General features: G+C 38.2%; 1 protein-coding gene across 2 annotated transcripts in view; it reads right to left on the bottom strand.

The window, feature by feature from the left end:
* The window catches only part of csmd2 (CUB and Sushi multiple domains 2), a 262154-nt gene that overhangs the window by 133663 nt on the left and 112752 nt on the right, over nt 1-15739 (bottom strand). For both annotated transcript variants that reach the window (XM_005728850.1, XM_013909751.1), the window contains 2 exons: nt 4601-4713; nt 2478-2555 (listed from right to left, as the gene is read on the bottom strand). In XM_005728850.1, coding sequence (XP_005728907.1) covers nt 2478-2555; nt 4601-4713 — 191 coding nt within the window. The remainder of the gene's footprint in view (nt 1-2477; nt 2556-4600; nt 4714-15739) is intronic.

Here is a 15739-nt window from a genome sequence, read left to right on the forward strand (position 1 = left end):
TACCTCTGGTGCAAATTACTGACCTCTGTCATCATTTTAGGTGGGGGAACTTGCACAATCGGTGGCTGACTAAATACTTTTTTGCCCCACTGTATATTAAAAGTAGTGCTGTCAGCGTTAAACTTGTTAAAATGACTTTACTGCCATAACTTTACTGCATCAATGCTGCAAATCTCTGTTAGCAAGTTAACGCGGATCGCCCCGTGTGTGGGGCAGCACGGCGCTAACATGTTAATGAGCTAACCGCGCTAATCTGCTTAGATGTGCAAAGGTTTCAGCTGAAGGCACTATATGCATCACCTTGCTGGTGCAAAAATATAATTTAATACCTGACAAAATCGGGTTATCTTTGGCATATTTCAGCTTATCGTGATTCAACTTTGATCGTCTGTAGACAACGGTGCTTGCTCCCATGAGTTAGGTGCTTGAACGATTCATAGGCCAATGTGAGATGACTTCATAAAGATAACACAGAAAATGAGTTAAAAAGCAGCCAATGTTCAAAGAAAAAACTTAAAAGAGCTTCAGAAAGCCTGGAAAGTTTTTTTTTTTTCAAGACCACTTTAAAATTACAAGTCTGGATCCTTGGAAGCAAAATATGCAATTGAACTATTAGGGTGGCTCGTGACTTTCTCATCCTTACAAATTTCTTTGGTAACACCTAACAGTTTATACAAGTAAGTAATTATGAACGGCAATAACTTACTTACTAAACTAATACGTAGTACTAGCCCGTTAGTGAATGATAAAAAATACTCGAGAGAATTTCATCTAAAGGTTACAAATGGGCGTAAGGCGTTTGAACATAGTGGACTGCACAGCTGTGTCAGCATATCCACAGCATATCCATTCATCTTCTGGGAGGAATGTTTAGCGGCTATTTACATTAATTCAAAAGACATTTAGCATATAGGCCTAAGAAAAGAGGCGGCGAGGCAGAACCTGAAAACTTAACAAACAAATTCCAACTTGAACAAAACATCTTAGTGCAGAAGAGAGAAGAGAGTGTGGCTAGCCCAATTTGGAGATGATAAAATGTTGCTCTGTACTCTTCTTTCCTGGACAGATGGAGTCCAGTAACTCCTGAGGACACTTTTGCAGCAACAACTGGTCATACATATAACTTGTCAGCTTTCACAGCAGGCAGCCAATAGATTTCTCTTTCCACAAACAGCGTTAATATATAACAGCCTTCCGAGCCTTTTATCTCGAACATGACGTAAAATGAATGACAATCCTATTTTTGTGTTTGTAAGAGAATTTACTATGAACAAACGATTACACATTTAAACACCAGTTAGCATACCTACTTTTTCCATCTGGTTTTGGTTACAGTGCATGTGTCATTCTTTAACTGTGGCCTGAGCTGACATCAATAAAAAGCTCTACAATGTACCCCTGAATTTGCAAACATCAAACCCCAAATAGTCTCCTTTAGTGCATCATTCGATTTACTTTACGGTTTTCGGTTTCAGAATTATATGACGGAGTAACTTATTCAACCCCGTCTTCATCTCCGCTACAACTAAAAAGATGAACAGCACAGCTCTCTATAGCACTCCAGGCCAAAAACAGTCGGATATAAAATCGCGCTTTATGGACAAGACCTCGAGCAGTATTAGGTGACATTTTTAATAAGTTTCAGGTCAAACTCTGACACGGAGGGGGCAGTAAAAACTTACATCTATTCCACTTTTTCTGTAACATTTAATTACAGTTTTAAAAAGTGTTTGATGAGTGGAACCTGGGGTAGTAATGAAGTTGAAGGCAGTTAGGTATCCATTGATGCCTGTATTCAAAGCACAGGCTTGCAAGGCTGTGCTTTGTTCCTAATTTTAATGACTGGGCGTAGGCACAAAACTCCCTAAGCATTTCAATCAGGGAATATGTGCTAAAAGATTGCAGGCCTATATTTTTACCTTTGTACTGGGAAAAACAAAAGACTAATGTTGACTAATTGTTTTATTGTTATATTCATCAAGTATTCCCTGTGTCAGATAGCCAAGTACAACAAACAGCTTGGTAGTTGTTGACTACTGTAGACTACCTTTTGCATAAACAGGGAAACTTTTTTTCTGTGTGCTGTGTCAGCCTTTAGTTAAGCTGTCAGTTACTGTTAATGCCTACCTGATCATCAATAACAATGCAGGTTATGTTCAGCATGCCCATGTGCGTGTGAATGTTTTCATAATGTCGTAATAATGCAGTGATGTGAGAAAACAGTGGTGCTGGTGGCGAGGGAGCACTGCCAGCCCTGACTTTACAATCATAAAGACTTTGAAATATTGCTATAAGCTCACCCTTCTTCATCTTAATCTTTCCGATGCCAAATTATAGATGTCCTTTATGATAGATAGACCTAATTCCACACTTGCATATACTGAATACTTGTCCGGGGGACTTAACACAGTGACCAAATATGCAAAAAAACATCTTATGGTTGTAGAAAAAAGGGAAAATTAAGGGCTGTAACTTACACACTGATATCTTGTGGTGGTTGTCTTTGCTGGGCAACATCTTCACACCCCGGGACTTAAGTTCAGTCATCTTCTTCACTGTAGAGAAAACATAGAAGAGAGATTGGAGGGACATGGCAGAAAGTGATGCCCACGTAGTTCAAAAAAGGCACTGCAATTATGTTCAAATCGACATTTGCAAATCAATTGTGAAACTAATGAAACACTGTAATGTTAGAGAAAGAAGGTTCTGGTTTTAAGGCTCCTGGTTGTCTTTTCCCTTTGGAGTTTCATGTTCTCCCCGTGCCCATGTGAGCTTCTCCAGCTGCTCCGCCGTTCTCCCGCACCCCTAAGACATGCTTGTTAGGTTGATCGGTGAGTCTAAATTGGACTTGGTGGGAAATGGTGTGGAAGTGGATGTGAGAGAGCGTGTTTGGTTGTCTGTCTCGCTGTGTCAGCCCTGTGATAGACTGGCAGCCTGTTCAAGGTACACCACATTTTGCACTGTGTCAGCTGAGAAACGTTAAAGCTCCCACAGCACAAGATGATAATCAGAAAAAATGGATGGATGGATGATAAACTTTTAAATCTAAAAATGACAATAAAACTGAAAAGACCTAGAACACAGATTTATGTTCATTTTTAAGAGTCACACCTCTTACAGTGGTTTATATTCAGGAAGCGATTTTGACAATCACCATATTTTTGATTGTGGAAAAAAGGGTTCTTAGCATAACATCACTGTTTCATTAACAGGATGCAAGGGCATCCGAAAACACTCTTTTCTATACAATAAAAAGACGGAGTTTAAATGGTTTGAGTTTGGTTATAATTGCAACGGAGATTAAAAAAAGGTAATCAGAAACAGGAGACTTGTTTAAATGCATATTTATTCGCCAATTTTCAAAAACACTATCAGTATTATCTGAGCTCCCCTTCACAGTCGTCCTGTTTAATTAGTTTGACGGTCCCTGACAATGGAACTTCACTTGTTTTCCAAATGTGTTTTCATCCCTTCCTCTGATTCAGCTGCAGTTTACTTCAAAGCTTATCTGAGTCATGTGTTAAAAACTCTGTTTATTATGTGTCTAGAAGGGGAAAAAAGTCGGATAAAAAAAACTATTTTATTTTATTTGTTAAACTGATTAAAGAGGTAGAAAGAAAAAGGTATAAACATATTTCAAGTAAGAAGACTAAGCTATTAGATGCTGGGTTTGATGTGGTGTGGCTGATTATTTTCCTACATATAAATAAAGGACACAGAAAAATAAATAAGGTAAAAAGGAGGCAATTAAGATATTCAGTGACTTTATCACTCCAACAAGCCACTGCTGTGGAATCATGGGAGTTGTCGTGATGAGAATAATGCATTGAGGGATGGGAACAGTGGCGTGAGTGTTTAATCTAATTAAAGTATTAGTTTAACGCTTCATTCCGATCTTCGAAACATATTTACCTACCACTGAACCTGTAATCCCACTGGCTCCCTTTTCCAAATTCTTCCCTCATTTGTCTCTTCTTCTATCTTATTTTCCTCCATCGCTGATATTTCCAGCAGATGGCTGGAGGTGAGACCCTTAGAGATCACCTCTTTTGGTGGACGAGCTAATCCTTTTCCCCTGCTCATCCCTTCTCAAAGGTGATCCCTGAACCTCTAAGAGTAATGGAACAGGAAATGGATGCCTGGTACAAAAAGGATTTTGTGTTTGTGTGTGTGTGCGCGTGTCCACATGTATGCTTCTGTGCAATTATGTGGCACTCATAATAATGCTCCTGTAATCATCTTTTTTTTTCCTTTTTCCTGAAAGCATTCACAACTATTCTGTGGCAAATGGGCTCCAAGAATAGAATAAAATAAGAAAGAAGCTCATGAAGTGTCCAAAATGGCAGAAGTTCACAACTATATTCTGATTATGGCACTAACCAGTCATTTTTCTGGGTCTCCAAAAATATAAAGGATTCTTTGTTGGGATGACCAAGGAAGTATATTAAAATATTAAAATCAAATATCACAGACATGTAGCTACTGACAAAAGGCATTTTTAGCAAACCTGAACTGAAGACAAAAAGTGGTCTATAATTTATTCAGTAAAATCTCTAATGAGCCTCCCTCTTTAAAATATCAACCGTTCTCATGGTCTTACCTTGGTATTGGGCACTGAAACCTCTTAACTTATGGTTGCCATCTGAAGTAAAGTGCAGTCGAAGCCAGTTCTTGCTGCTAATGATGGGCGAAGGAAGGTTCGGGCCAGTAAACCTATAGGTAGAGACGGAGAGCTATAGACTTTTGGAGTATTACCACAGTGATTTAACATGCAAATGCAAATGTAGCAGATTGGAAACAGAGGTGATGCATTGCATATCCCAACACTCCTGCACACTGAATTTATTCTAGGTTAAAGGCAAGGTATGAACCAGTAACTCCAGCACCTGCATCGCCACTGATATACTTTTTCAGCATACAAATTCAACTAATGAATCTCTTCTCAACTTCAGATATTTTAAGCGTCTTCTATTTATTTTGTCATATAAATCCCTGCCAACCAAGCGCACATACATACAAACTAAATCCAGTTATATCTGCCAGTGCAAGAAAGTGTCTCTGCCTACAGTGTGCTTCTGTTTTGTGGCATAACGCAATTATGTAATCCATCATGTTACCAATAAAGCCAAGCTCAATGGCAGACAATATATCGCAGAGGCTGGCAGAACCTGTCAGTCTTCCCGGTGATTGTCTTGTTTGTTTATGGTAATTATAGCAATGTTTCAAAATTAATTTGGCCATGACTTGCAGATGTTAAAATGTTACACCTTTAAGATCTATCAAAGGGAGGGTCTGGTACTTAAGGGGAGCTGTAATATTAACAACTCTTAACAAAACTGTAGCCTGGTAAGAAAAAATGGGACCGGGAAAGACCAGCACTGACATTAGCGGAGAAAATGCACTCCCTTTATTGCTTTGGAACAGCAATAGTGAATTACACTTCACAAACACTTATAGTGCCTCCTGATCTGTATGCTAATGAGGGCTGTTGCTTACCAAGCACTTCTTCGGTTGTTAAAGCCAAAGCCTTTTGGGGGCACATCATGTTTTATCTTGAGACACACTAACATAAGCATTCACGAGCGCTCCTACACACATACAGTATGAGCACCGACACAGTGAGGGATACATTTGAACAAGGGTTTGCATAAATTCCAATTTCCCTACTGTAAACTGTATATTTTTCCCAGTGATGTCCAGCTCATCTGACCAACCTAGATAAGTGTTTAGAGTAGATACATTCTAAGGTGCACCTCCAACTATCTCTCCCATTAATAGAACTGGATACAACACTTAAGAAAGTAAAAGAAAATTACATCTAAATTTAAACTGAGCAATTAAACTAGATACCATGGGTGGGAATCACTAAAACACCGCTACACAATATTATCACAATACTTCACTCATGATTTTTTAAAAATATTTTATGACATGATGAGCATTGCAATACAATATGTTGTGATTTATTACCTTTTTTCAACTGCCAGTTATGTCCTCAAAGTTAAACTTTGTCAGTCTTCATTTTTTCCAGTAAGATTAATTTTTCTCACGTCAAGCACATTAAAACTGCCACAAAAAATGACATAAATGCTGCCATAAACCACAGTCAGTCTGCTGTTAATATCTTTGCAATAGAATGGAGTCAAGTTGGCAATTGCATGCAATGTGTTTCTGAACATACAACAAATTAACTGCAATAAATCATCGAAAATCACACATCTGTTGCTGTCCACATAGATAGGAATTCACATTTAACTACTACATCTGCACTTATCAACGACTATAACCAGAATACAATCAGCATTAGACCAGCTGAGTAAAGTCTTTTTGAACGAGCTCATCGACAAAGACTCATTTAGAAAGACGTTGTTGGCAGTCTGTTTGCATTTATAAATCTGTTATTTGCAGGCCTTCCACAGTCTCTCTGACAGTGACTGTAGTCAGTATCCAAGTTAGACTGCAACTGTTTTCAGAAAGGTTGCGTCCAATCAATTGTCTTGTGGTTGTGAGCGTGCAACACGTATTTTAGATTTGTCAAGCTAAGCATGTCCAGTGTTGGATGTTTTTTTGGCAGAGTCGATTAAATGTAACTTTGCATGGCTAACATTATCTCAGGATGATGGCGCATGACATGACCGCTCTAGTATTTTAATCCAATTAATAAAATATCAACATTTGGTGTCCTTGTATTGACACAATACTGCCACAGAAAATATTGTGATCCTATGCTGTATTATATTTTTTGCTCCCACCACTACTAGATACCATACTGCAATGGGATCAGCTATTGGATGATCTCATACAGCTTCTTGAAACATGGCATTCATTTCAATATCAACTACTTAAATACAAAAGGTTTTTGAAAGCATCACTTATGACTACAACTCAGTTGTGTTGGCAATACCACTTCTTAGAACAGCAATGCATTCCACCTGTGTTGCAAAACTAAATAAAACGCTCATTTTGAGTACCACCAACATTCCAGTAAAGACTCACACAACTAGCTGAAAGAAACGGAGTGCACATAGGGCAAAAACCTGAGCCTGAATATGTTAACAAGTAGCTCAAGTGTTTTGCTTATGCTACAAAATGTTTCCAAGTTCTAGCTCTGACAGGTTTGCCACACCATGCAAGTTGATAGGATTGATTTGTTAGGCTTATTATGTATGGAAACACTAGCTGCCAGAATGCATTGTTCTTCCTACATTGCAGTTTCAGAAATATTCATAATACTCATACTCATAATGTGTATTTTAGCTTATAAAAGACACCATATTAACACGTTAATAAGAAAAAAATGTTTATATCAGAGGGAGTCATATTTAATGCCTAAACAAAGTTAAATCCATGGATATGCCACAAAGCAATTCAATCACATGCCCCGTCCAGTATTATACACACTGGGATTATCTCAGTGGGTTATTCCTTTTCCCTCCTTACACTGTGGTCTAAAGTCTGCATAGAGCAATCAAAATGAGCCTCAACCCTAAAGCTGTGTTTTTTGAGTCTGGCCATAATTTACAACAACAAGTGGGACACCGATAGTGTGTCTGCATGCCTTTGGGGAGGCTTGAAGAGAAGAGGACGGATAACGAATTGAGGGGCCTTATGTTGTGTCTGTCACATGTGCGTTTAAAGCTACACCACTAAGAAGAACACAGAAGATCCAAATCACCACCACCTCTTAGCACCAGGCTGGGCACTGAAACATTGTGAGTACTAAATTTCATATCAGTGAATTACAGGAAATGAACACCCAACTCACATTTATGCCCAAAGGCCTTCAAATGCCAGATTTAATGTAAATCCTCTATTGTGTTGGAGGTCACTGCACTTATCCAAAACTCCCTTTAGATTTAAATGCAATCAGGTTTAGTTTCATTAGAATGCAACACTAAACCTCAGACTAAAGTAAAAAAAAAAAAAGAAGCTCTAGCAGAGGATAGCTGGATAGACTGAGAGATTAAGAAATCGATAAATACAGAATGAGGCGTTGACCATAAAAATCATTTCAACCCAAAGTCACACCTGCCTTTCACTGCATGCCCTTTGCTTTGTTCAAAAACTTAATGTTTTAAGTTGAAAGTAGAAGGCAACGCAAAAAGTCCTCATGGAGGTCTCCTCAAGGGTAATGTGGCTACTTCTATAGCTCCTTTTCCCTTCAACCTCTTGCTCTCTGTCCGGCCATATTAGATTTTATGTGGAATTGTCCTGAGAGTGCAGTACTAAATAAGTTTCCATTTCCAGGCCCCAAAGCTCCTGAGTCTGAGTCACTCTTTTGATGATTGTCCAAGAAATGTATTTTGGAGCAAGGCAAGGTGATAGAGGAATCCAGGGGGAGGCAGAGGGGGGTATGTCTTGCACTTAACTGTGGTAACTGTGGGGACTGACCTTCGAACATTACACTGAGACACAGCGGCTCCTGATAAACAGTTTTTTTTGTTGCTATCTTTTAAATGAATGCTATCAACATTTCTACAAAGCCTGATAAGTTACAGTTTAAATGTATAGGCGACATCCAATTAAAAGGTACCTAAAGGTGCGTATGCATAATGCTGTTGCTTAGACTTGTATTTTCACGATAATATTATGACTGAAGGTCTTAGGAATATGCAGGTCCAGTCAAATCCAATTACAAAACACTAGCACAGAGGTGCTTTCCATATTGATGTGATGTGACTTATTAAATTGTTAATGCCTTTCAAGGTTTCGAACAAAGGTCATCGTCGTCAGGCAATTCAGCAACCTTTTCCAGTGAAATTGATCTTTTTTTTCCTGCTTTATATTCATCGTTTCATGTCATCTGTTTTCTGTTCTTGGGCCAAAGTGTCAAATTGCTCTATGCATAATCAGTAAATGGGCGGAGTTTGGGTGCCAAAGGTCACAAGCTGCACATTAGGATCAAACGCTTTAAAGGGTCTTTCAGTGCATGAATTCGCTCTGCTATATTATCTGATGACCATACATGCGTGCCTGTGTGTATGTGTGTGTGAAGAACGTTCCTATTAATTGCACCTACTTAGGCAGATCAATCAGAGCTCTGCTCAGTATGCTGGTCCAGGCACTTATAGCAGACTGGGAGGGGTCACAGTGACTTTACAGCCAAAACTTTCAGCATTTTAATGAGGCTATGTGAATTATAACACAGGTCAGCTTATCCAGATGTATGTGGAAAATACATGCTTGTACCCGCACTTCCAGCTCTGAATACAAGTAGAGATATTGATAAATTCTCTTTCTCCCGCATTGACAGTCACTATACATACTCTAATGCACATTAGAAAATTACATCCATATCTCATCCTGTTGAGGTAAACTAAACAGTGTGGATGTCCCTTAAGTCCAGAATGATAGTATTAAAGCTCTGGCAGTGGAGCTGTAGCTATGACCTTTATATGTTACTCTGAGCAGATATACTGGTGGTTTAACCGAACCACCCCTGCTCCAAACAACAAAGAATCCTCAATGCTGTCCATTCATTTCTTCAAACGGCAAGCACCCAGGCAGTAAAGAACATCAACCTTACACTAGAAGTTAAAGCCAAAGCACAAAGAGAAGCCCTTTGGAGAATTACAGCATGTCTCATGGGTGTGTGCTTAACTGGACTGGAGCGCTCGGTGATAAAAAGGGTGTTGCGGTGTATACCGAAACATTCACTGACCAAGCAAAGCTGCAGACCCATCAGCGCCAAAATGCCTAGTTTATCTGTAGATTCCTTGCACCAACATTGTTCCTTTCTCTTCCCTCAGCCCTCATGTAATATTTATGGGCAGACCTCTGGCCCCATCAGAGAGCCTTGTTAAATCTCCTGAGGGATTCTTTTCTTTCTTTTCCCACAACTCATTTTCTACCCTCACATAACATATGATATGGACACTGATTGTAAGAAATTTTCTTTTGGGAAGAACAACGCACTAGCCTTCATCTTTGCTTCCGTCTCCTCACTGTATATTTGCAGATTTTTCATTTTTCAGTCTTATCTGAAAGCGCTCTACAAATCACCTACAGTGTTTAAGTCATTTTACAATTACAAGGTTGGAGATAACGCTAAAACTGCCATTTGACCAAATATCCTGCAGTTCATAACCGGTCGTCAAACACACATTCAAATCCAGCCCGAAATCTGTTTTTCAAAGACAGGAGTAAAAGGCAAGTGTGCTTTTGTTGAGGATGTATTTTTCTAATTTTGGTACCCATGCAAATTAAAAACTCAGTAGCTACTCTGGCATGATGATTTATTTCTTTCATCTAAGAAGAGGGTTATTCAGCAGCCACACAAGCACAAGTGTTAAGCTAGGAAAGTATGAACTCATTTTTCTCCCAGGGGCATGGTATTCACATCAAACAATAGCCTCTTTCACACTGCACAAACTTGGACTAATAATAAGTTTGTGCAGATGTTAACAGGAACTTATCACCCCTGTCTGTTTCTACTGTGAGGTAGGATCCATATGATCAGTTGAGAGCATGCCAAAACAGCATAAAGTTTGAATCTAACTATAGGTCTTAGGGTAATACAGCATGTGATAATCTCCTGAGTTGTGTCCACGGGCAGAAATGTTTCACTTTATTTCATTTTCATGAACACAAACTTGTTCTGAAGAGTCAAAATTAGTCAACATTAGGTAACTCAAGGTCAGAGGAGTACACCAAAGACTGAACTCCAAATTCCACACTATCAATGACACTTTCCTTTGCACTTTGATTTTATATTTTTATTCACTGTTTAAATAGGTCAAGGCTTTAAAACTTCTCAGTTCAGAGTTACGAGTAGGATACTTCATGTGGCTGAATGTGTCACACCTGCAGTGTGCAGTATGTATGAGGAAGTTGGACTATATCTGTGATAACCCCGTATGATTAATGGATGGAGCTTTCCCAGTACCTGTGATGCTAAAAGAAAATAATGCAGCTGTTATAGAGCACTTTGGTTTAAAGAGTCACAGGTTAATTCACTACACAATCTTATACAGATCTTTTTTATAATATCAGAATTATAATTTCAACTCAATTCAAGTTATTTATACAGTGCTAAATCACAACAACAGTTGCCTCAAGGGGCTCTATATAAGGTGAAGACCCAACAATTATACAAAGAAAACTGAGAAATCCAAATGGAAGCTGGTTCAACAAAAGGGCCTGACAGCTAAAGTCTTTGTCTCCCATTTTACTTTTAAAAACTCTAGGAACCAAATAAGCCTGCAGTCTGAGAGCAAAGTGCTCTAATGGTCATCAAGGATTTAACAGGGAGCCAATGAAGAGAAGCCACCATAGGAGAAATATGCTGTCTCTTTCCAGCAGCCGTCAGTACTCTTGCTGCAGTATTTTGGAACAACTGAACGCTTTTCAAGGAGTTTCCTAATAACAACAAATTAGTCCAACCTAGAATTAATAAATGCATGAACTAGTTTTTCTGTGTCAATCTGAGACAGGATATTTACAAGTACAAAAACCTCAGTTTTATCTGAATTTAAAAGCAGAAAATTAAAAGGTCATCCAGGTCTTTATATCTTTAAGACTTTCCTGCAGTGCAAATAATTGGTGCCTGTTATCTGGCTTTATGGATAGATAAAGTTGAGTGTCATCTGCATAGCAAAAAAAATGTATGCTATGCCTTCTCATGAAATGTCCCAAACAAAGCAGAATTGGTCCTAGCACGGAACCCTGTTGAACTCCATAATTAACCTTAGTGTGTTTAGAACATTCTCCATTTACATAAACAAATTGGAGTCTATTAGATTGATATGATTCAAACCATTGCAGCAGAGTACCAGTAATACCTACAGCATGTTCTAATCTGGACTAATCGAGGTCTAGCAGGCCTATAATTAGCTAAGATAGAAGGGACAAGAGATGGCTTTTTAAGTAATGGTTTAACTACTGCCAGCTTGAAGGCATGTGTTACACAGCTGATTATTAGAGATAGGATGATCATATTAATTAAGATAAGTTAAGTCTTTGTTGCCATTTCACAGTCATACTTAGTACAATTGGAAAACTGCCCCACATCAGCACTAAACACAACTAAACACAACACAATAAACATTTAAAGTGAAAGAAAAATATATAAATTTGTGCAAAAAATGTGTGAATAATAAATTCAAGAATGAATGTTCATTGCACATTACATTGCATCCCCAACATGCAGATAAACATGTCAATTCTGGTCCGATTGAAGGGGGGGGGGGGGTGACAGGGAAAACTAATGTCTGACAATGTTTTGGAAAAGTTGCACAACATTCAATATAAATTTTATAGATGTAACTGGGTGTCATTACTGCTCATGTGAATTATTATTTTACAGAGTTTACATTTACACTTAGCCAGCAGTTTTAAATATCCCTCAGTGTCGTGTGCTCTGCTTCCTGGTAGACAATCCACTGTGGTTGCTGGTGTCTCAAGATTCACGTCTCAGAACAGAATCACCAATTACCAGAGCTCACTGGCAGGTGTGCCACCGAGTGGGGGAAAATGGTTAGACGGAGATATGCTACACAAACACACCAAGGTGTGTTGTGCCAGGAAGTGATACTACCTACAGAGTATTCTGACTGAAGCTTTGAAGTAATCTTAACTAAACTAAGATCATAATTCAGTCCAGTGGATGTCATTGTGTTTAGTGTTGCGATCCAAAACATCTCAGCAGCTCTGACAGACTATGAGTTGAAGAGCTACATGTTTTCACTGGAGTTCAGTGAAATGTTTGGCATACTTAATCTCTTTCACTTTGAGATGAAAAACTTGCCCTTGAGGTATGTTGTTTTTCAAAGTCATCTCGGGTGGTTGCTGTTGTAATGAATTATTGCACTCCATGCGGTTCCTGTAGACAGAAGTAAAAATGCTTCCATCTTGGTTTAGAGGTCGTTAGGCCAACAAAATAAATGGTGCTGAGGTCACACCCACTGTAAATTTCCAGAAAGAACTACCTGAATTCACATTTGACACAAATCAACTGTTCTTCTACTGTTCCATTCCAAAATATTAGAATATCATTCAAAAATGTTTTCCACAGCTGTAGCTGTAAAAGTTCCAAATGACATCTTCAGACCTTTCAATGCACCACAACCATGGACACATGCATACTTGAACAGCAATGGAAGGTTATTTGCTACTTCAATACGAATTTTGTTCATTTTCATGTTTGTATTTTTTGAATATCCCCTATATTACTGGATTTTCATTTCTGATTTCTTGTAGTTTTGTAGTTATTTATCATATCCCTATTGAAAGATCTGATTATAATTTCTCCATTGGTTTTAGCTCTGTTAAAAGTTTGATGCTCAACACTGCTGAGATTATAAATATTTTCATTCCCTATGTTTTTTTGATCATTTCTTCTATGTAATATTCTATTTCTTTATGAAGCCAGTTGGCCAAGTCATGGAGTGAACTGCGGTAAAAATGAGGTACTTTGGGTCTTTTTTTAACACAGCAAAAAAGCCAAAGAAATGTGAAGGAAAAATGGATCAACAGCACAAAGTCAGTTTGAGCAAGTAAAAAATTTAGTGCAGCTTGCTCAACAATTGATCCCAGCATCAATGAGATTTATTACTCTTTCTCAAAAAGTCAAGACAGGTGTAGACGAAGTCACAAAGAGCTATGGAATGGACTCTGAAACAGTCCTGAGAGAAAGCCATACAGAGCTTAATGGCTAACATTATTGAATGCTTTACTTCACCAAAATGACCTACAAAGGCCCAAATTACTTGTCTGGCTAAGATAAACTAAAGACAAACAGAGACACTGTCAGTTTTCTTCCCCTTTGTTTAATTTCTGCCAAATCCAATTGACATGATGCCTCACCATCATCTACAAGGAAGGTTGTTAAAGACAGGCACACCCGTATACCAATCACTCACATGACACAGTGCAAAGCAATATCGGTGCAGCGGGTATAATCCTCTGGGTACTGGATCTTTAACAGTGTAAAAACAAATGAGTTTCCAAGGTCACTCTTAAAAGTGGCAATGATAATTGAGCCCTCCCTGTAGATCTATCAAACACAACAATAAACAAAAGCCAATAATTTCCTAGGGCCGATTACAGGGACATTATCCTTCTATGCTACAGGGCACTTGAGACAGAGAGAAAGAGGTGCCAAAGCAACCATCACAGCGTGACAGATAAAAGCAAAGTAAACATTTAACACATAAATTATAGGAACGAACAAAAAAAGTCCAGGCGAGCATTATTTTGGGGAAAAAAGTCAATTTTCAAGGTTATGACTGGATTTAATGCGTATGATTTAAAAAATAAAAAAATAAAACACAATCTCCCACTACCATCCAAGCTCACTGAATAGATCTGACAGCAGCACTTCCAATGTTCAGTTTTAGTTACTGCTCTCCCTTACCTAATAAGTAATGTTCTCTGAAGTGTACAACAACAACAATGTAGAGGGAAAAAATGACAAGTTGTAGATTTAGAGAAAAGTGGAATAATCTTTACTTTTCTATTTTTTTTCCACTTTTTTGGATAATATTAGCAATCAAATTACCAATACTCTTACGCTTTCACATATCTCCTCACCATCTCGTTCCTTCACACTTCGCTCCCCCTTATGGTTTGTGTGCATGAGCTGTTTTTGGGGTGTTTTTTTGTTTGTTTGTTTTCTTTACAGTGAGTCTCGATGACAGTATTTGAGGAGACAGGTGAAACCATGCTAATGATATTGACCCGGGCAACACTGTCAAATCCAACAAACACAGTCAGCACATTATATTCCTCTGAAACAACAGCATCCTGAAATAATGTGTATATATACACATACACATATATGTGTGTGTGTGTGTGTGTGTGTGTGTGTGTGTGTGTGTGTGTGTGTGTGTGTGTGTGAACATATAACAATTTGCACATGCATCTATGTTTGTTTCTATTTGACTAAATTTCATTTTTCCTCTTTGTATCGTGATGCACTCCAACCTACGGTGTGCTTAAATCACTGCTCTTGGTTTCAGTACATACTAAAACATTTTTTTATTAGTTTAGAGGTTCATGTGATCATTAAACGCATGCATGATTTAACAGCAGCCCATTAGTAACAGCAACTTACTGGCATTCATAAAACTAAATGGCATATAAACCTATGTTGCTATGCAATGTGCCACTGTGCACTTTTTATGATGAAGGCAGGGGATAGTGCAGACTCAGAATTCTTGCCTTAAAACAATAAGCCCCAAGGCTCCCACGGATTAAAGGTATTAAAGGGCAACACAGTACAAACTGAAATAAAGGCTGACATAAAATATAATGCAAGCTAATTAATCACAAGTGGGGGAAATAAAATGAAACAGCAAATACCATTAAAATCTACCTACATTTATTTTGAAAGCCTATTTGTGAGGAATTTAAAGGAATTGGTTATTTTTTTAATTGTTTTTTTGTCCTTGTCCTCCGCATTTCTTTTTATTTTCTTAACTAAAACCAAACCAACAACTGTCTGCTATAAAAGCAGGGAGTGAGGTTGGGAGAATAGTGTCACGGCGAGGTATACCGGCGTGTTTGTGAAATGGACCAAAAAGTTTTCAACATAAAAACAATGACATGACCGTGACGTAACCGTGAACAGGTACCTGCAAAAACTATGACTCCAAACATGAACTGGGACCTTTCAAAATAAAGGTAAGGATTAATTGGTAAGGATAAATTAATACTGGCTTATTTGTAATGCCACAGTGATGAGAAAAACAAAACAAAACAAAACATGTACAATTCCACACTTGTACTTGTCCAGGGCGAT

Source organism: Pundamilia nyererei, unplaced genomic scaffold (genome assembly GCF_000239375.1).
Source record: "Pundamilia nyererei isolate P.nyererei 1_Seehausen unplaced genomic scaffold, PunNye1.0 scaffold00030, whole genome shotgun sequence".
In the NCBI taxonomy this organism is placed as follows: Eukaryota; Metazoa; Chordata; class Actinopteri; order Cichliformes; family Cichlidae; genus Pundamilia; species Pundamilia nyererei.